The sequence below is a fragment of the Cyanistes caeruleus genome, chromosome 9 (genome assembly GCF_971803275.1).
Source record: "Cyanistes caeruleus chromosome 9, bCyaCae1.hap1.1, whole genome shotgun sequence".
In the NCBI taxonomy this organism is placed as follows: Eukaryota; Metazoa; Chordata; class Aves; order Passeriformes; family Paridae; genus Cyanistes; species Cyanistes caeruleus.
This window is the reverse complement of record NC_141709.1, coordinates 10,322,959-10,345,471: the sequence shown is the minus strand read 5'-3', so window position 1 is coordinate 10,345,471 and position 22,513 is coordinate 10,322,959. Positions and strand designations below refer to the sequence as shown.

Below are 22,513 nucleotides of genomic sequence, written 5' to 3'. Positions count from 1 at the left end.
TGTTATTTACAATCCCACAGACAAAGAATTTCTAAACTGGTGGCCCAAAGCCAAGGTTTTAAATACATAATTAGGTGCCTATAGGAATAAAAGAAATGGTAATGATAAATGATGTTCTGTTCTTGTTGGCCTCAAACACACAATGTAATGTGAAGATACATAATAACATTGCTATCAGAGGATTGTAAAACTTTGCAAACTGTGTATTTTCCAACAACGCAGAACCAAATAGTGGATCTTTATATACCCCTATAAAATTTGAAATCCAGTATGTATTTTCCCATTTTTTATTCCCAGTGGAGATTGTAATAAAGATGAAGCCTGTCCCAGATGTTACCACAAATGCTGAAGTAACTAACATAATTTTCATTACTATTTAGACATTAACTGTGACCCTTTTTACCTTTTAGTTCTAGAAGGTTTAGAAACTTTAAAGAAACCTCACACAAAATCTACATGGGGACAGAATTAGTAGAACATAAACAGTGTGGGAATTTTCCTGGACTTTAGAGTTTAAAGGATGGTGATGAGTAACAAAGTGACCAAGTAGGGGTCAGATGCCAATAATGTCATTCTGGGATTGATGCTGGGGTCAGTAGCAGAGAACAATTTGATGAATGGCTTATAACAGTAGGATGGTGTGTACTTTTAGTTTGCTTGCAATACCCAAGAACTCTCTGTGAAGGAGACTTGAGGGCAGGGATGCTTTTAGAGGCTGGAGGAATGGCTTGATGGGAATAGTTGAATGAAAAAAACCACAAGGTTGTGCCTCTCAGGTGGCACGAGAGGGAGCCAGGGGCAGCTGGGCCAAAAAAGTAGCTTTGCTGAAAAGGGCCTGGAGATTCTGGTGGACAAGTCAAACAGGAGCCAACAGGTGGCTCCCAGTGTCTCAGATGCTCACAGTGAAAGGATGAGAGACCGTGGACATCAACTGGAACGTAAGAAATTCCATCTCAAAAAAAGGAAAATGTATTTTGATGATGGTGGTCAAACACTGGAACAGACAGTCTGGGATGAGGAATCTTTGTCCCTGGAGATATTAAAAATTCATCTGGACAAGAACATGATGTGGCTGAACCTGTTTTGAGCAGGACTAGAGACCTCTTAGGTACTTTCTAACCCATCCTGTTGATTTGCTGTTTGTCTTATGCTGGAGTTGCTTATGTGGAAGTTTTCAATAATATTCTACCTGATATGTGAAAAAACAACTACATTTTCAACAACTAAACCTTGCAATGAATTAAGCTTATGTCCAGGCTTTGGCTTTTGTACTCTATTACTTTTAAGGAAAAAAGACTAATCTAAGATTGAATTTTTTATTTTGGTGAGTATATTCCCTTCCCCATAGACCCTTAAAATCTTTTGTATTGAATAAGTCTCTGTGGCTGTGGTACTTGATGACTGAGATAAGGATTGGATGTACTTTTCAGCTTGAAATGAAAAAGAGAAAAAATTAACATAACCTCAACAGCTGTCTCATTATATTGCCTCCAAATCATTTCCATTTTCCATTGTCCCAAAGTTCTAGAAATGTGATGCAGAGTTGTCATTCATAATAAAACATTTTCAAGTAGTCTAAGATGCTGGATATGAGATGTTCTGCAGGGAGCAAGGTTTGTATTTTTCAGTTACATTGATCTCATGTAGCAGGAAAAGATCCATAGCAGAAGTGGCATTTTAAGATTTCCAGACTGTTACTTTGAAATGTTTTGTAATCACTATAAAGACATAATCTCTATGAAAAACTGGATTTCAGCAAAAGACCAAGTTCAAAGGTTTGTTTTTTTTCCCCTAAACTGATATAATTCAAGGCCTTGGGAATCCAGTAATTCAAACTGACCCTGTAAAGTTACAGCTCATATATACTCATATATACTTTTTCATAAATACTTTCCTTCAAAGTATTTTGCAACAATGGATCATTGTCATGTCCTTTCAAAAACAAGAAAAGAAGTCACATTGCTAAACTTTAAGTCAGCATGTTGTGACCAAAATATTTCTAAGTCAAGTACCTGATTTTAAGATTTTTATTAAAGAATCCTAGAATGGACAGAAGTTTAAAAAGATAAATCATTGACTTGGCCCTTCTTTTTGTAGAATTCCACATCTTTTCCAATGTTCCAAATAAGGCTGTGTTGGGGTAAAGATTTCTCTTTAATTAAAGATATCTCTTTAATTTATAACAAATATTGATTGCATTATGAACCTGAAACATGATTTCAGCTCTAAAATAGTGCCCTAAAGCTGTGGTGCAATTTCTCCTTACTGTAATATCACTGTACTGTCAAAACCTAGACTTCAAAACACGTATTTACCAGGCAACTGCTACAAAGTATTATTACAAGTCAGTTTCTGGCAAGAAAAAAACAAATCTACAGAAGCAATTCTCAATTATAAGAATTTTCAAAGCAGTTTGCCTCCCCAGGTGGCTCCAGGTCTCACAAAAAAGTGAGCATGGCCCTACAGACCCCTTAACAATTGCATATATAAATGAATATAATTGTTATTTTAACTTTATATTACATAAACTTCATGACAGCTGAGAGTTTGTCACCCAAGTTCTTGCTGGAGGTTATTTGGGTTACAAAATTAAAAAAAAGACTTTCAATTGCAAATACTGACATGCATTGAACACCGGTGTTTCTATAGAAACTTGTTTTAGTTACAGAATAGAATACATTTCCATAACAACCCAGCTCCATTGTCCTTATATTGGGGCACGTATTGGCACACTTATATTTTCTAGACATTAAAATTAACTAATTGACACAAATTTCCATGAATACTTGAATAAAAAAACCCTAAGATTTCTTTAAAATTTATAGATTAAATAATGGGATAAAATAAAGAGCTTAAAATATGGATTTTCATAAATCCAGCACGCTTATGTAAGTCTGTAAGTTGTTCCTTGAAGAAAAGCGTATTTTTTTGTCAAGTGGGTGAACAATCTTTCATATTCCAAGCAGAGATCTTAATTATGCAGACACTTAATAAATGCATGTTGCTTCTGGTTTCATTGTTTGTTAGTTTCAGAATACTCTTCATTAATCACTCACAGAAGGAAAAGTAAATATCTCTGGCTGTACATGCACACAATCCAATTGTTAACCTATGGGTAAATACCAGACTAAAATGTTTTCTTTCAAATATAAATTCATATTCAGTTCTGGTCTACGCATGTACCATTCAATTAAATTGTGCATTCAGCTCAGCCTACAGCCTGGGGGAAACTTAAGATTCACACTGTTCAGAATAAAGGTGTTTGTTGAACACATTACCTATTGCTGAGCACTGCAGGTACACCTCGAGGCCTAAACAGACTGGAAGTGTCACCTTGTAATACAGAAAAATTATGAATTTGCCATTACAGTTGTTGAGTAGGTGCATTGTTTAGAACAATAGCTCTTTTTTTATTGTCACAATTTTATATTACTCTGTGCTCAAAAGTTGATTACAGGGAAAATGTGGGAAAATCAGTTATTAAAAAAAAAAAAAGACAAAAACTCAAACAATGTTTTAATAGTTTAAATTCCAGATTATGTACTTCATACTGAGTAGTTTCCTTGGAACAGGGAAGTGATCACAGCAACAAGCCTGACAGAGTTCTAGAGCTCATGAACTGTTAACCAGAAGATCCCTAGTGCCAACTCCTATCTTCTGTTGTTCTGGTCATTTTTCTGCAGTCTAGGAATGACAAAAAACCTGCAAAACCTGCAAAAAAAGCCTTATTAGGCTGCAGTTAATACAGTGTACAAATCATTAAGGAAATTTAGGAATGGTAAGTCATTCAAGTCCATTAAAAAGTCAAAATTTCATCCATCTTTCCCACAATACTACTTGACTTCATGTTCAGGTCGGATCCCTAACAATTCTCTCCCGTCTTTTCTTTTACTTCTGTTACTGTCCTGTCTGTTGAAGTAAACATTAGCTTTTGTCATTCTTATGTTTATCCTTGCCTCATGTCCATGGAATTTCTTGATTTCCTCTGTCTTTATCATATCATATACATAGTTTGTATATTCATCTCTTGACTTTCTTTTTTGTCCTTCCTTCCTATGGAAATAAATGAACAGCAAATAGAGGTGACAAGAGCTGTTCAGTGGTACAAGGCACCACAGAGGACTGAGTAAACAAAGCTTCTACATTGGATCTTCTCTGGTTTGCCTGAATTAAATGGATTTGAGCTTCCTGTACTCTGTTTTCCAAAGGGTATTACAAATGAGGGTTTTCAGAATGCCAATTCAGAACTAAAAAAGAAAAGCACCGTGTAATTTAAATGACTATGTTATTAGCAATAAATATTAATTTTATTTTTCAGTTGGTCTTATTTTTATTATGACTGATAAGTTATTTTTGATTTATAGAACTTTTTATAGGCTTTTCTTTATGCTTATTAAATTTTTGATGCTGTAGAAAAATGTTGTGTTGGCAATGACATGGATCAGACAGAAACTTATCTGATAAGCTATTTAACTGAGATCCTTTGTGTAGAAATCCACAGCAATAAAAGCTTGGTTTAAATAAGCTCTGTCTCCACAAGCATCCTTTACAACATACAATCATCATTAAAGAAAACTGCTGCATGAACTTCGAGTATTTTACATAATCTGAATAAATATCTTATAGACATAGAACATCAATGTGCTCACACAGGCATCCTGAACACCAGCATGTGAAAATTGTGTCACAATCACACAAATGCTGGTGTTGCATGTAGTAAGATCAGCGTGGGTAAATACTATTGCATGTACTTCAATGAGGAAAGTGCAGCCTTGAATTAGAAGTGTATGTTTGTGAGCAAGCCACAACAATTTTTGCAATCATTATGTCTTGTAAACATAGAAATATTGGAAAAGTTTTAAATTTTTTATTTCCTTGTACTCGAAAGTGCTTACCTAATCATTATCTATATTTGCCTCCTCAGTTGTTTTTTTTCATTTGTTTGTTTGTTTGGGTGGTTGTTGCTGTTTATTTTTGTTTGGTTGGTTTTGTTGTTTGTTTTAATTTTTTTTTTGTGGATACTTGAATTCCCCAGTATTTTTTCAAAGCTGGAATAAGGAGTCTTAAACTGTTTCCTTGCAATTTTAAGAAAAGACAGATATATATATATATCAAGTTGTAATAGGGAAAAATTTCCAAAGAAATACCTGCTGGGCATGAACGAAGCAAACACATGGAATTAATGATGTTAAAGTTGATATTTTCTTAATGCTTATATTTTGATTTTTGACCTTAACGTTTATAATCTGCATGTATCTTATTAAAAAATGTCTTTTCTAATCATAAACAGAACGTCTTTAGACTGCTCATAAGTCATTTCAGTTTGGGTAGTCTTCAGTTTCACTGAGGTCAATGCAATTGCTTCCATTACCATCTAAGATTGTAAGGTATTAAATCCACATGAAATATTATCAAATATTAGTTTCAAATAATGTCTGGAGTAAAAATAATAAAATTGCAACATTTGCAATTATGTTGTGAGGTTTCCATTGAACTGTTAAGTATCTTCTCGAGCAAAAGTCAATTTTCTAACAGATAACAGTTAATACTTCCTGCAGTATGTGGTTAGTCCATGGTCCTCCCTGCTGAGAGACACCAAGTTTCCATCATGTCAAAGGAAGAGCAGAAAAGCACATGAAAGACATGAGAAGAAATAAATAAAACTGTGCTTTGTTATGCTAAGGCAAATACCAGCTACAAGAAATGTACAATCTTCTCAAGGAAAGTATGTGTATTTAGTGCAAAAATTGGTGTGATTGTTATTAGTTAGTCAGGCTAAAATGAATTTAAGCAGTTACCTCGCAGTAGAGAATACAATGCTAGTTCATTGCCGGTATTCTAAGTATGATTATTCTGGTAATAATAACATCATAAAAGTTTAGGAGGCAAGAGGTTGGACTGTATTTTTCTAGTTACATGGAGTTCCAGCACCTTCAGTAACAAAACCAATGGCACTTGCACTCTCTCAGTCAGAAGCGAGGTGAGGCTCAAATAGGGAAGTTACTGCACACACAAAAAACTGTTTGGAAGGCGAAAAAATGTAACTGATGTAAACTTAACAATACTGAGTACATGTTTAAAGAATATGAGCAACAGCAGAGACATAGTGGGAGTCACTATTCCACTAACTTCTGTATGTGTTATATTTTGTTCAGTCACATTGTTAGCTCTAATTCCACCTAACAGTTCACTAAATAGTCTCTATTCTTTCTCAACACAGTAGCTGTTCACAACTAATTTCCAGAGTTGAGTAGTTTTAATACAGACACAATGAATAGGGAATACAGAAGGAAAAAAAGAAAAACGGGTAGGAAATGGTACAAAGTAGTAGAAGATCCTTCAGAGAACCCTTGAAGAACCTACAGGAAAACAACAACAATAATGACCAACCACCAATAATTTAAAAGCTGACAACAGAGACTTTGAACCAAGTGATTTTTTGTCACTAGTACATGTCATGGTTTGTGTGAGTACAGTACCACACTCACCCTGCTAAATTTGCAGAGCACAATGTAATGAAGCTCCCAAATGTAACTTTTCTCTAAAAAATACTTTTTCTCTGATTCTGCTGCTTTTTCTCTATATTTTTCTTTTTTCTCCTGTCTCTCAGCCTCCTTTGGACTGAATTCTTTTGGGATCCTCCCCCGTGGGGAGTCCCACTTATCTCAGTTCTTATGATTTGAAGGAAACTCTTGGGCTTACTAGAATCTGGTTTCTCGTGTTTATTGGAAGGTCTTTACAAAACCTGGCAGGTCTATCCAGACTGACTGCACAAGCTTAAATCACTACAACCTGGCTCATTTTGCTCTGATGATACAAAATGGTCCCGAACCACGCGGTCTCTTCACCTTTATATAATTTTTTTCTCAATTATAGACACATGTATTGTTATTATATCTTAACAAATAAGTTTTCTATATCTACTTACGTAATTAAAGCCACAACTAACTCTAAACCAATCATTCTTTGTGCTCCCAAAAACTGCAGAAGCATGGAGAAGGAAGAAGAACTAAAAACTACACCCTTTTTCCTCCATCTTTACTTCATGTCTGAAACCCCTCTAAAATCTATATTTTCACCTCAGTGATATATTAAACATTTTTCTACTTTCTACTTAAGCTCTTACAAATCTTGGTTTGCTCAGGGATATTTGGAAGCCCTTCTGTCAATAACATATAGGATTGATGCTTTTTTTGAGAATAGAATAGACAGAGAAATGTCTCTACATTTCTGGACTCCTACACCAAAGATGCATCCAAAGCTTCATTTCCTTTTCATTTCCCTTCTCAAGATGTCAGCTCCTTCTCTCTGCTCTACTGGACAACTTCTCTTTGCACACAGGCAGAACCCTTCAATGCTCTTTGAAGGATGCCTCCACAGCTGTTGTAAGGCTGTTCCCAGGTGAAAGTCACCTCTCAGAAAACATCATGAGCAAAAAGTCAAAAAGTTCTTTCCACACTCCCAAGCACATATCTACAACACCAAAATGCCTGTCAGATTTAGAGAATGCCTCCCCAGGCAAAACAGGGAAGAAAAATCTTATGTGATGCTTAAAGTGTCAGTCATGAATGAAGATTTTTAAACAAAGTATTTTTCACTTCAACTCCCACTTTCTCTGCAGACCTATGAGGCCCTCTGAGCATTTAAGTAGTGGAGTCTATTTTTATTCTGTCCCTACAGATTTTCATTTTTGGTTTCCCTTCACTCTCTTAAGGAAGAGAACTTCTCCTTTCTTGAGAAAGACATTCTTCCTGTGTCAACACATTTATACAGTTGCACCTATTGTGAAAATTGATTTCACATATTGTATTTTACTTTTAAGCTGCTAACTATTTTTAACAGGCCAGATGTTGGTGTTACATTCAGGTCATCAAAAGCCAATATGCTCTCTCCTGACTGAAATGAGAGACTGACTCAAAATGGTTTAAAAAAGCAAGAAAAAAGATGGCCATATAGAATTTTATGGAATTCTGACTCAACATTTAGGATTCTTAGCTATTGTAATATTAATACATTAGATAATTAGTTAATTTATTAGGTGATATATACAGGTAAATTAGTATTGAAAATGAATGTACAGTTTTAAAGGTTTTCTTATATAGTTTACAGAAGGTTTTGTACAAAGAGAACTAACAGCTGCAAGGGTTGATAGTCATACAAATGAAATCCAAAGACTTAGGACAAAAGAGTACAATGTTTTGACACTACAAATAGCTAAAACTTTAATTATTTAAAAGAAGGATGCAGAGACTGCTGATGCTTGAAAGGCTAAAGAAAATTCCAAAGGAGCAGCTGGCATTCATATTCCAGAAAAGATGAGAGAAAAATCTTGACATTTGCATCTTCCATCTTGCACATAATGTTTACATCTTTTAAGCAAACACACAAACCTTGCAAAGATGGAGAACTAGGAGAAGAACAGTTTTAAGAATACTTTATAAACTCTTAATTAGGACAAGTAATAGTTTATAGTTTGTGACAAACTATCACACACTGATCAAAATGTGTGGATTCTGAATACTGACTCTGCAAGACAGACACACTCAGCAGCTCCCAAGGATATTCAAAATGTCATTTAAACCAGGTATTGTCCTGACTCTGATACTTGTGTCTTCCTAAGACAAATTCTCATGTTTCAGAGAAGATAAATTTCAAACCCTTGTTTTATTTCAAGGGGGAAAATAGTAAATATGGGTGATAAATTAAACATCTATAAGCATGGGCTGGATTATATGTAAGTATGATGTAACAAATTAGAAATTATTTTCATATGCAATTAGAGATAAAATCACATCTCATAATCAAACTCTGCTTTCTCTTTTGGGGAAGTCTTGATGCAGTCTTTTTGTACTCTTTGAAACTTCTGATTTTAGTCCTCATTCATTCTGAAAGAATATTTATATTACAAATAAGTCTTTGGGAAAGGATGGCTTCTTTGACTGTTCTCTTTTGCTTCCTAGGTTTCAATGAAGGTGTTTCAATGCCCAGCAGAATTGTGTAATTAACTGTATTTATCAAAAGCAGTATGAGCAAATGTTCTGAACATCTTTGCTCTTCTAAAGCTGAATGTAATTTGGGTGAGTCACTCTCTTCAAAGAGATTTAGAGAACACCATTTGGGCTTTTTGTACTTGCAGTCAATGTGCTTGCATTTAAAATAATTGGATTACACCCCAAACTGAAAAGGCTTGAGAAAGCAGAGGAAACCAAATGGCCTCATTCTTTGCTGGGTTCCTTAACTGGTGTAGCTACACCTCATTCTCCAGCATTGAAGTGGTAAGAAAATATCCCAGTGGAATACTGAACAGCGCTTAAATTGGTTATCATTTCGTGATCAGTTGCAAGTAGTGTTACTAAGAGTTCTGAGGAGATGATACACAAGAGCCATGATCCAGGCTTTATCATAGAGTTTTAGAGCTTTTGGTAGATTTTGTCATGGAGCAATTCCCATGACCTGGTGAAGTCAGCCACAAGAAAATGAATCAGAGACTGTGTTGTGAGAATAAGAGCCATGAAATGACAAGTTGGTGTTCTCTGCTTGGTGTTGGCCACAAATGAGAACCTTTAGGGATATTTCTAAAATATTGATAACATCATCTTGTTAAAAGATTTCCACATCCAGAGACAGAATCCAGTGGATTTGACAATTACACTTGTTTGCTAGAGCATAGCAAATATATCTCTATCTAGATGTGGCAGATGAATAATTTTTCCATGCAATAGAAACATTTAGATTTGACACAGAACGTTACTGCTGAATTTAGTTTACTATTATTTTTAAAAACAAATGTTAATTGAAATTTGATTATAGAAATTCTATGTATTGATTTAAAAGATGAAAAAATTTAAAAAACAGATTTCAAATCTTCTTGTTTTGCTCAATTTACCTGCAGAGCTGTACAAATTTGCAAGGATATGTTTCTTCCTCCCCTTAGAGCAAAAAGGGTCCACCTGCAGGTTATCTGCTCTCTTCAGTGTGTTAACTTGTCAAGTTTTAAATTTTCTAAATACTTGTCCTATTTTGTTTACTAATGATGGAATAAATAAATATTCAACATCCAACCTAACAGAGCAACTAAATGTAAAGGGGGAAATACGAGGAGGAGATGGAAACTAATAACTTATATGGATTAGCATGAGAACATACAACAGAAGAAAAGAAAGTGGGTGGCCATATTTCATCTCTTGATGAGTCCGTTACCTAGGAAACAGAAGACTGAGTTATTGCATAAATGACCCTATGCCTGTGGATTTGATTTGATGAAATTATATAGGACTACAAGTTATGCCAAACAAGGAAAAAGATTGTCAGGGGCATTGTTTATTAGGTGAAATAAAAAGCCTAGAAACCTATTTTCATTTCAATGAGGTTTTAAATCATTTATTACCTAAGTCTTCTGCTTTTAGTATCTAAGTTTCTGACCTAACAAAACTATGCAATAAAAACCAACCAATCACCTTATGCAGCTGATTAATCACCCTCTTTAAAGGTTCCTGTAGAGCACACTAATCATTCACTGAACTCCAGCTCTCACCAACAGGACTCAAATTCATTCCAGCTGACGTCCAGTTGGTATTGTTAGGACAGCATTTTGACTACTAACAAGAAGTTCATTAGTCTGCAGGTCTGCTTGGCTTCCACCAAAGGCAATCCAGTTAAAGAAGCCACAGTGTGTTGTTGCAGTGTATTAGGAAAGGTGAGAAGCACGACACTGACTCTCCTAGCTGCACTGTCCAAGAGAGCAAGTTTTATTATTCCAGTTCTTTTACAGACATGTTCGGGAAGGTCCAAGAGGTAAAACTCTCATTCGTCATTAAAGCAACACATCACTATCATTGGTCAAGTGGAACATCACCCCTTGACTGTGTCTTGCAAGTAAACAACAAGGATCTTAAACAACACCTGCAAGGATTGTTGTCTTTCACCAAGGACTGTTTGGGTTTTTCCTTATGCTTTCTCAGGCCAGAGTGAGAAGCTTGTGTGAGTCAGTTTCACACAGGCTCTGTGTTCCTGCTTGCTTTTTGCATTTAGCTTCTACAATGTATCTTCACATGTAACAGTGAACAGTTACCACTCAATTTCATAGTAGAAAAATCTGGTAATGAATCATCTGCTATTCCTAATAAAATCTTTGTCAAAATATGAAGTAACCACAAAAAAAATTATAGTGTTTTGCACTTATTGACACAAAAATACCTCTGAGGAACTCAGAGGAACAGCAGCAAGAATTCAAAAGGCATGTTTTTCCAATATAGTGCCATTAGCTTCTTTAGATATGCTTTCATCACCAGCTTCTGAAAACTTTAGGAAGTTTTGACTATTTTCAATGATCTTCCAATGATCTTCTAATATTTTCTTCATTTTCTGTACAAATAAAAATCTTAGAGTATGCTTAAGAGATCAATATATAAAGATTATTATGTTTGAAAAGGCACAGAAAATATATATAATGATACTCAGAATGGTCAAACTGAGTGAACTCCAACAATTTCTTCACATGATGTCCAAAAGGTAATGTTGGGGAATAAATATAAGGATGGAATAAACATAAAGTGAACAGAACTTGGATAAAAAAATTGTTTTACATTTGCCTTGTACATAAACTTGAGCAGTTGGCAGTATTAAAATCAGCACACTCTGTTTTAGAATGGGGTTTCAAGGATATCTGTATTAACATTTTTATTCAGAAAAAGATGTGATATCCCACAGCAACAAATTTTTGTTACATTGAACTGGAAAAATGCACTTCTGGTTTACAGATGAATTTTCACCATTTGCAGTAGAATCTCTTCCCAGAGATGTTCTGAAAGGAACAGTATGTTCTGACACTGACAATTAGCTGTTTGTAGGTGATATTTTATTACTGTGGAATATACAAAATGACAAATAAATGATATCATAATCATCTGTTAAAAACCAAGCTAAAATATTGAGAGGCTGAAAAACAATATGTGGGCGAAGAGAAATATTTCCTGGAGGAGCTGTGACCCACGGGGAGCCCACACAGGAGCAGATTTATCTTGGAGGACTGCAGTCCATGGAAGATTCCTTGCTGGAATGGCTTGTAAAGGACTACATGAAATGATCTGGTCTGGAGCAGGTGATGGGTGTGAGAAGAAAGGAGGAGCAGAGAGAAACTTATGGTAGGGGGAGCTTTAATTTTTGTCTTTTGTTCTCATCTCAGTCTCTTTCAAATGGGAAAAATTGAATGAATTTTCCCAAGTGCCAAGTTTTGCTCATGATAATCATCTATCACTATCTCCTAACAATGTTATGTCCTTTTGCAGGTAAATGATTTCTCATCTGAGAATTGCCACATCTTTCTTTGATGGTAATGACAATGCCCAAGTCCTCATCTCCCTTTGGCTGTGTGGGTTAGCTTACAGAACCAGATCATAATTCATTGGGGCAGAGGTAGAGTCACAGGTGCTTGAGGCAAAGCACAGTGGGAAAATTCCTGTTGCCATTCACTCCTTCCTCTAGGACACTGGTAGAACGTGGTTGTTTATGTTCTGAAACGGTTTTCCCGGGCTGGACTCCGTGGGCTTGGATTATAAGGAAAAATATGGATGCTCACAGCCCCTGGGTGTTTGGAAACAAAGCCAAGTGAAAGCAAGGCCTCCCTCCAGCTGCACTCTCTGCAGCCACCTCTGTTCCTGCCTCCTGCCCTGAGGGCCGCGGCGGCTGGACGGTGTCCTGTGGGCAGAGCCTGGATCCTGTGGGCAGAGCCTGGATCCTGTGGGCAGCGCCTGGATCCTGTGGGCACTGCCTGGATCCTGTGGGCACTGCCTGGATCCTGTGGGCAGGGCCTGGATCCTGTGGGCAGCGCCTGGATCCTGTGGGCAGAGCCTGGATCCTGTGGGCACTGCCTGGATCCTGTGGGCACTGCCTGGATCCTGTGGGCAGGGCCTGGATCCTGTGGGCAGAGCCTGGATCCTGTGGGCAGAGCCTGGATCCTGTGGGCAGAGCCTGGATCCTGTGGGCAGAGCCTGGATCCTGTGGGCAGAGCTGGGATCCTGTGGGCACTGCCTGGATCCTGTGGGCAGAGCTGGGATCCTGTGGGCAGAGCCTGGATCCTGTGGGCAGAGCCTGGATCCTGTGGGCAGAGCCTGGATCCTGTGGGCACTGCCTGGATCCTGTGGGCAGAGCCTGGATCCTGTGGGCAGAGCCTGGATCCTGTGGGCAGAGCCTGGATCCTGTGGGCACTGCCTGGATCCTGTGGGCAGGGCCTGGATCCTGTGGGCAGAGCCTGGATCCTGTGGGCAGAGCCTGGATCCTGTGGGAAGTGTCTGGATCCTGTGGGCAGCGCCTGAATTGCCCAGGCAGCGCTTCGATTCCCCAGATAGTGCCTGGATCATCCAGGAAACCCCCGTCTCCCTCCCAAACATACCCCGCTTTGGGAACCTGGTGATTTCTAAAATCTATACAATTGGTGAGAAACCTCATCAAGGCGTGTGATTGTGAAAAATTAAAATTCCTGCAGGAGGAGATGAATCACAAAAGCATCATCCACCTTCCATCAGCACAGGCCAGGGCTGGCAGGACCCACAGCACCGGGGCAGCTTGTGTCTGCTTCCTGGGGGAATTTTTTCCCTCCAGTTCCTCAGATTTATAATCAAAAGAAAGGTTGGAGAGAAATAGGACATAAGGGATATGTTTGCCTCACCTGGATGAGCTCACTGCTCCCTGCACATGGGCAAGATATCGCCAAGCACAGGACTTGTGTGGTTTTAAAAGCTCAGTCCTCAGAACATCCTTCTGGTCCTGCTCGAGATAAAACTGTTTCCAGGATCCACAAGTAATGCCACCAAACCCAAGAACATCCATCAGGGAGCACAGATACAAATGTAAATCCACCCTGTATTTGCCAGGTTTAATTGGCTGTGCTTGGTGCTGGAAAAATCAAGATCTGGAGTTGCCTAAAGCACCTAAGGAAGGTGAAGGATTTTTGCCTGCACTAATAATGTGCAATCCCAAGTGCCTTTCAAATCTTTTGTGCACAGGCATCGTCCAGAATCGTCAACATGAATGGGAACAAGGGTGGGATGCCCAGAGCACAGAAACTGGTGCTGTTTTGAATGTGTGTGAGAGAAAACCTGATGCTGTTTGGAGTGTAAATAGGAGAGAAAGTGACACAAACACGGATGGGGCTTGGGCAGTGGAACATGTGGTTGCACCAGGAGAGGGAGCGTGTAGCTGCCCTGAGAGAAGCTGTTCTGTGTGTGTCAAGTAGTGAAGATTTAATTCAGATACCCAGTTGTGTGGGTGGTCCCTGCTGGCTGAGAAGCTGCCATTTGCAATGCCAGGCAAGCACTCCTTCCCTCAGAGATCCCCCAGAATGATCTCTACAGCAGGCAGCTATCTTGGAGGAGAACTGGGATGGAAGAACGGGGTCCTGCATCAAACAAACTCCTTGTGCCACAAGTCACAAGGACTTGGTGTCCCCACATCCCTCCCGGCGCAGGCAGCGCCTTTCTCCTCTGCCCCACACAGCACACACTGCACCGCCCCAGCAACCCAAAGGCTTTGGCATTCAGGATCTCCCCCCAGGACGATGACTATAGCGCAATGAAAAAAGCAACCACTTCGTATTTATTAATTCAGTCCTTTTATTTCAACAAAACCATCTTACCTAGACTGGTCAAACTAATCTCTAGGCCATCAGAACACTTAAACCCATGGCTTTCCCTGTTACTTCCTGTGCTGAATCCCAGTGTGTAATTTATTAATTACACAGGAAGAGAAGCCATGAGATCACCTTTGTCCTGTTACCTTCACTTCTTGCAGGGACCACTACTAATTCCTACCCCTAATTTCACCTACAGAACTTTATTATTTACCTATGCTAGCTAAAGTATTATCCCCTCCCTTTCTACCCACCCTCTTAACTCCCTTGTGTTCCCTGTTACCCCTCCCTTGGTCCCCCCTATCTCTAACCCTCCCTTGTTCTCCCTGCCCTCCCTCTCCTGATCTCTATGGCCGGCTTCACTGCCTCCGGGCCCTGACGCCTGTGGCTCTGTGTTCCCGGCATCGCCGGATCACAGCCGCCACCCTGCTCCGGATGGCCCGGGAGCCGCGCCGCAGCGAGTGCAGCAGAGCCCGGCCGCGGGCCCTGAGGCTGTGCGGGGCCGCTGCCCGGCTCTCTGCTGCTGCCGCCTGCGCGCCAGGGGCTGCACAAGCGGCTGGCTTTGCCATCTCTTGTGGCTGGCCAGTGGCACGCACAGGGTGCTCCTTATCTTCTGGAGCTCTGGCCGGGGCAGCACCTGCTGGCTGGGTGTACCTGGGAGCTGCCAGGCCATAAGGTGTGCTCGGCAGCTCAGCATCTTCCCCATCTTCCAGCACCAAGTCGGGGTCCATCAGCAGCTGTGGGTAGCGGGGATTCACCCAGATGGTGTGGATAACGATGACATCCCTCTTTTCTATGTTCTTCTCTTGCCTTTTCACAGCTGCCTGATCTCCGGTTTTTGTGCCGGTCCAAAGCTCCAGGAGTTTTGGGTCAGAGCTACATGTAGAGCTGGTGTCTGATGTTGACATCAGCAGCGGCAGCAATGCCGAGTAGCTCTCGACCCCACTGGTGCTGGACCGGACATCCTCTGAGATGTCCCCCTCCTCGTTCTGCAGTTCTGGCAGAACTACCCTCGGTGCTGCCCACTGCCCGTGAGCTTCCTGTGTTGCTGAGGGGCCGGGGACGCAGCTGGGGCCGTGCGGGGCAGCTGCCCCGCTCTCTGCCCCTGCTGCGGCGGCTGCTGCCGCCGTCCCCGAGCCCGTGCCCTGAGCCAGGCCCAGCTGCTGGCCGCATCTCCAGATCACAGCCAGCACCTTGCTCAGGATGGCAAGGAAGCCGCACCACAGCAAGTGCAGCAGAGCCCAGGCGCAGGCCCTGAGGCTATGAGGGGCCGCTGCCCGGCTCTCTGGTGCTGCCACCTGCGCGGCAGGCCCAGCCCAGGAGTCACGGTGCAGCAGTTCCCTCGCCCATGGCAAGCCCGGCCCAGGCCCCGAGGCAGCTGCGTGCTGCCCCATCGCCTTCTTCGGAGAGGTGTTCTCTGGCTTTGTGGATGAGCTCGTCTCCATGTCCATAGACATTTCCGACTTGCTCACACTCCGCCTTCTCCCGGGAGCCGCTGTCTCCTGCCGGAGCCGCTGTCTCCTGCCGGAGCTGCTCTCCTGGGAGTGGGCACCGCCGGGCTCTCCGTGCCCTTTTATACCCGCCTGGTCAGGGCGTGGCCCCAGGTGTCACAATGGGCTCTGGGCACACGCAGCCTCCTCGTCACAAAGGGGAACGGCGTGGGTGGGGTCCCAAGTGTCCCAGAGGGCTCTGGGAACAGATAAGAAGTCCATAATTTCCCCCTTTATAATGTAGAGTGAGACGCAGGAGAACTCGTATGGTTCAGGTGGCAAAGGAAAAAAATCTGATGATGAGCTATTGGAATACAATTTGGAAAAAGGGAGACCAAATACCCCGGAAGGGCTGGAGTACTTCAGTGTCTCCTTGGCTTCAGTTTAATTCAAAAGGCTTCATTTCTAAAGTGATTAGAAGTGAAACACTTAAAACCCTTTGAAGTGTGCTTTTTCCTTGTTGTGTCTTTTGTCTAAGATTCAGAATTGGGTGATGATTAAGCAGGTATTTAACTGTAAAAATGAATGCCAGCCAAGGTGGAGGGGCACTGGCCTTGACCCCCTAAAAAGTGATGCTGACCTGTGGGACGTAACCACTAAAGAAGTTGCTTTTGAAAGCGAGAGGTATCCACCCAAGAGTGAGACCAGCTCTGCTGTCCTGGTCTGCCACTGAAAACTCAGCGTATTATTCTGCAAAGCAAGAGAGACATGGTAGAATTTGTTTATGTAGCAGGGTGGGTGGTCTATTAGGGTCAGAAGAGGAAAGCTGCATGATTTGGCATGGGGAGAAAAACAGCAGGAGAATGACTGCCAGTAAAGAGAGCTTGAATGTGACTAGCATGTGGTTTGAGCATTACCCCTGATTTTTCCAATCTTCCTTGTCCCATTATCCTTGTTGGTTGCAGTTTGGTAGTCTTTGACTCCACAAATGCTGCAGCTGAGTCTTAATGTCAGGCAAATCTGCTTTGAAAAACTGAGACGTATTTCACCTTGACATCTAAAGACATAGACAAAAATCATTCTTACACAAAGTGCTCTCAGGAATTAAGAACAAGCACAGACTAACAGGAAAGAGAAAACATTTGCTTGCACTCAAGTAATTCATCCAGTTCTACTGAGTTTCAGTAGACTCAAAGAAACAAAAGAACAGTGATACAATTTTGGTATTCCTTTCTGTGCCTTCAGTAATACCACCTTGAATTTGTCCATTTTATCCATTTTGCTAGCCAGAAGTGTACAGGTTTGGGAAGACTTTCTGTGACGCAAGTGGAATAGAAGATAATAATGCTGCCAAGGCAAGTGCAGCCAAACCTGGTGACATCTACTCCTTCTTTCAAAGTCTGTTTGTTCATCTTCAAAGGAACCAAATATGTAAGAAATCTGATACTATTGGTACCAGAGAAGTTGTGAGTTGCCCATTCCAAAAGTGTTCAAGGCTAGGCTGGACATGGTTTGGAGCAACCTAGTCTACTGGAAGGTGGCCCTACCCATGGTAGAGGGTGGATGAGTTTTAAGGTCCATTCCAACTCAAACCATTCTGTAAGTCTATGAATCTGGTACTGTATTGTGATGAATCTGGTGTGTTGAGTGTAAGAGGCAGATGTGGAACATGTTCCATGCAGATAATATACTATAGTAAGAGTCTCCCACTGTCTCTGATGTGCCAGGTACCCAGAATTACTTAGATGAAATAAATGTGCTACAGTACTCTCTTCTCCTTCATTACTGCATTTTTTTTTTTTTTAGTATGGGTTAGTATTTTCCCTTCTATAGAAACCTGCTGATAAGAATTCAGTGTGACAATTGAAATAGATTTTCCATTGTCTCATGATTATTTTTCCCTTAATTTTTATAATATGAAACATTTATTTAGTTATATAGCCTGAATTTCATATGTCATGAACAATTAAGCATATGAAAAAATTTAATTGCTAATGCAAACTGTGTCCCTTTACATAGGATGTAGTGAAATTATTCCTTCCATACACACGAGCTCTGTCCCACAAGAACTCTGCTGTTCTCACAGTACCACTATTGATCCAGAGAGATGGGGAAGCTTGCTGTAAAAGTAATGAAAGCAGGATCCTGACCCATGCTCTAATTGTCCTTTCTTCATGGATCCAGCCAGTGAACAGGAACAGTGTGAAAACGGGAAATCTTAATTCTGCTGACAAATTTTCAAGCTTGATGTCCAAAAGACATGGTATTTACCAAGTTGACCATTTTATGGATGACTGCTCCACTGAAGAAAAAAAATATACAAACTTTCAAATAAAAGCACAAAACTGTCTTAAAAAGCCACACTATAATTCATGCAAAAAATGCTCAGAAAGAAAACCCAGTAAATATATTCAATGATAAAGAGCTCTTTTAGATTGTGATCAGATTATTAAGTAGTCTGCATTATCCATGGTTTAAAGACTTAAGTCATGCTCCCATTTAAAATCAAGTGATCTCAAATTGTTTTCAGACTTGCATTCATGAAAGTCAATTTTGACATATAAGAATAAAGCATTTCCTTATCTTTATGATGAACTTTCAGATATTCTGTAGGGAGTTTGCATGCAAAAATAGTTCCTACTGGAAATATTCAAGCAAATGTCTCTCCCTAATGAATATTCTAGCAGGTCATTCAGTGAAGCATGCAGGGTTGACATGTTGTTTTCTAAATGATTCTTCTGCAGGGTGGGAATTCTTATTTCAGAACTCACTACATTTTAGCAGTGACAAAAAGATCCATTAATCCTTGTGGTGAGCTGGATTGTGAGCTGCCATTTTCCTTGGAAATGGCGCTGTTTATAAAAATATTTGAGTTAATTATTGTCAATTCCAGATGAACAAAATCATTATACAACATTATTGTTATGCTACATTAGGACAAACCTCACAGCTTTACAGTCATTCCTGTTGTTCAAAAAATGGAATATAATTACACAAGAGTTAATGTGAACCTGATCTCTGTTTCTGTGTCATCAGCAGATTATGAAACTGAACCTTCAGCAAAACAACTTTGACCTCTGTATCTCTGTCTTTACCCCTAACTGGAACATCAATAAATCACACTTACTTTATTTCATGATCTATTACTTGAACTCTCAAAACTTCTTGAATAATTCTTATATTAACTGTTTACCTTGGCACCCCAAGAAACTCTCTAACTTCAAATTCTTAGGGTAAATGATGTCTCAGGCCAAAAAATGCATAAAAAGTAAATCCCCATGTGATAAATACGTAAGAAGACTAAATTTAAGCAAATATCTAACCTGAAGATTAAACTCATCTTACCCGGATCAGGATAACATTTATTAAGAAGAACCTGACATATTTTCCCCATGTTTACATGTCACCTAGAAATACTCCTTCTGAGCAGTAAAATATAAAATCAGCTATCAGCAAGGCTTTGCCTAACACAAATTATCTGAAGCTGGGTTAAGTTTTCTTTATTTGTTCCATTTATCAGAAGGCAGGTGAATATTTTCACTCTGAAGGAGACCCGAAAACCACAGCAGTCACCAAGGCACAAATTGTCCAAAATGGTTAACATTTTCAGAATTAAGTGCATATGAGATGCACAAATGTGTATTTTCAGAGGTTATGGTCTCTAACACTAAATTAGTGTCCTCTGTCCCCATGAATAAACCTAGGAATTGAAATCTGTAATAGTATGGTTGAATGGTCTTTTCCATTGAATGTTTTGGGAATGACGGGATTTAAAGTTGTCATCTGTGGAATTCCAATTACAGAATTCAATTCCCAATGGTGGTCTAATGAAACACAAACCAACACAACTCATCTACTATGAGAACAGGTAGTTAGCAGTTTTATAAGGGACTAACTTGATCCATCAGGGATTGATTAATATAATAGGATTTGCTTTTGAATAGGTCCCCAAATTCAATAGTATGTAAGTAACAAGTCCAAAATAATATTGTTTTTCAAAAGATAATCTTTGAAGAAAACACAGCAATATGTGAGGTTAAAGCACATGTTAACAACTCCATTTTGCAATCATTCATAGATAGACAAAATAAATTCTACACTTATGTAAGGGGAAAAAAATTATCTGTACCATGAATAAACAAATAAGCTTAGGCTGTACTTATAAATCAGTGCTCCTCATCACTGTAGAACTTAGAGGATCAGGAATGGTTTGGGTAGGAAGGGACCTTAAAGCTCATCTTTTTCCAAGACTCTGCCATTAGGTACAGTGTCACTGGGAATGTAGGACACAATACACTCACAGTATTTCTCACAGTCACCTAAGGAAGTCCATCATATTACATATTGTTTGACAGAATCTCAGAAAGTACACTAGCATTTTAGTCATGGGTCAAGAGTGAACCATTTTATGGTTGCCTACTATGGAAAGTGGTGCGGCATTTGTGTGACATATTTTAAGGAAAACAGTGCTTTCCTTTTCAGTACTTTGGAGCTCTTCATGCTGAGTTCAGTCATAGATATCTCAAGTGATTGCACCCTTACACTACACTTAGCAGGGAGCAAGAGTCATGAACTATTTCAGTGCAGAGCAAGACAATGAATGTGTGCTCAACCACCAAATATTTGTGCTCTTTTTCACTTTGTAAAATGTAAAATGCATTCCTTGCAACACAGAAGGACAATCTTGGAATTCATCTCACAAATTCTTAATCCTTCTGAAGTGAAAAATGTAATTTATGTGCACAGGGAGAAGACATCAAAAATGAAAAATTGATCATGATAGACCACTTTCAAATTTCCTAATGTAGTCTTTCTCCAGACTCTGCTACGTACTTCTCATCAGCCTAAGGCAAAAATAAAATACAGTCTTTATAAAGATGATGAAAGACACTAGCAAGTGGGAATAGAAATGAAGCAAAGTAGTGCATAACATTCCAAATGTGTTTTGTTGAAGTCTTCTCCCATCTGAGAAGAAATAGCAAGACTAACAAAATTGAGCTATGAGGGTTTCTTGCCATTAAAACACTCTATAACCATTCGGTTTATAAAATGTGGGGGGTTAATCCTCCTGTTTTGTGTACGCTACACAGTTTACCATTAATCCATGGGGGAAAGTGCAGCTGAGAGGAACTATTGCTGATGGAAGGATCTACACCTGGGCAGAGGGCTGAAATCACCAAAGAGTGAAAATAGTGTAACACAAGATGCGTTCATCCTGTTCAAATTCCTTTCCCTCAGGAAGCACAAGGCATCAGGTTTCCACATTCATTCCTTTTGCTTAGGAGAAACAACTTCTTGTTCTTCTTTCTTCTGTACACAAAGCAGCATTATCAAGGGAAACTGCTCACTTGTGACAGTAATGAAACAGAAATGCTACGTGAGCTTTGTGTGTGGAAACTCTTACTACTGAATCTCTTCTAATTTCAGTTATTAGAGCCTTAAACAGGAATGGTCAGGTATATTCGGATTGTATGTTCGGATTTTGCTTTTGCCTTGAGGGAAAAAGATATAAAAAATATATTCTTTTGGCTTTGACAGGATAAAATAAAAAAATATTTTCTGGTTTCAGGAAGCCTATTACTCCCTCATTTGTTCATTTCCATTAGGAGACTAGTGATGCTAATTTAGGTAGGGATTGAACTTCTCTTTCATTTAATGTCAAAGCCCAGATTCTTGTTCAATGTTTATTCTCTGACTCTATCAGATGACTGAAGGTTGAAGACTTAACTGCAGGACCAAGTATCTAATGAACAGTTTCAATGCCTGACACTCAGAAATGAAGCCTTGATAGATTTTGGTTCTTATTTTTCTCAGGAAGAGGTTTTCTAGGAGAAGTGAAAAGCATCAAAATTGTGAGAAAAGTTGCACTTCTTGTAATACAAGATCATCAATTTCGGCTTGGATGTACTCTTAAAATCTTAAAAAATGCAGAATAAAGGTCAGCAGTCCACTGTAAATTATTTGAATTATGGGGAATATTACTACAGCAAAATAGTAGAGAGAAGGTTCTTGCCCAGAAGTAGGACACAGGGGTTGTGGGGATGATTATGATCAGACTTAGTGCTAATATTGTATCTAAATATTGCTAATGCAGTATCTAAGTAACAACTCTGTTGTCTATTATAGTGGATTAGCATACTACGTCATAGTCCCTCCTGTTGTGTCAGTGCTTTGGTAGGACCCTTTTGCTTTCTAAACTCAGAGGAGTCTTGGTGAGCCTGGTCCACATAGTGTCAGACTGAGTTGTACATTCAGCACTTGTGGCTGGGAGTGTGCAGCTTTACAGTCTTTGTCCTGCCCAGCTCTCTGCCCTGTCCCTGAGCCCGTGCCCTGAGGCAGGTGCTGCTGTGTCCCCGGCTGCTGGCCGTGTGGCCGGGTCACAGCCGCCACCCTGCTCAGGATGGCCCGGGAGCCGCGCCGCAGTGAGTTCTGCGACCGGCTGGGACAGCAGCGTGTG

The 22,513-nt window shown here is 39.9% G+C and overlaps 1 protein-coding gene across 1 annotated transcript in view; it reads right to left on the bottom strand.

Annotated features, from left to right (window-relative positions):
* LOC147651573 (uncharacterized) overlaps positions 1-13,446 on the bottom strand; it is a 98,867-nt gene extending 85,421 nt beyond the window's left edge. The window contains exon 1 of the mRNA XM_086841989.1: positions 12,649-13,446. Coding sequence (XP_086698115.1) covers positions 12,649-13,446 — 798 coding nt within the window. The remainder of the gene's footprint in view (positions 1-12,648) is intronic.
* Positions 13,447-22,513: the final 9,067 nt, after the last annotated feature.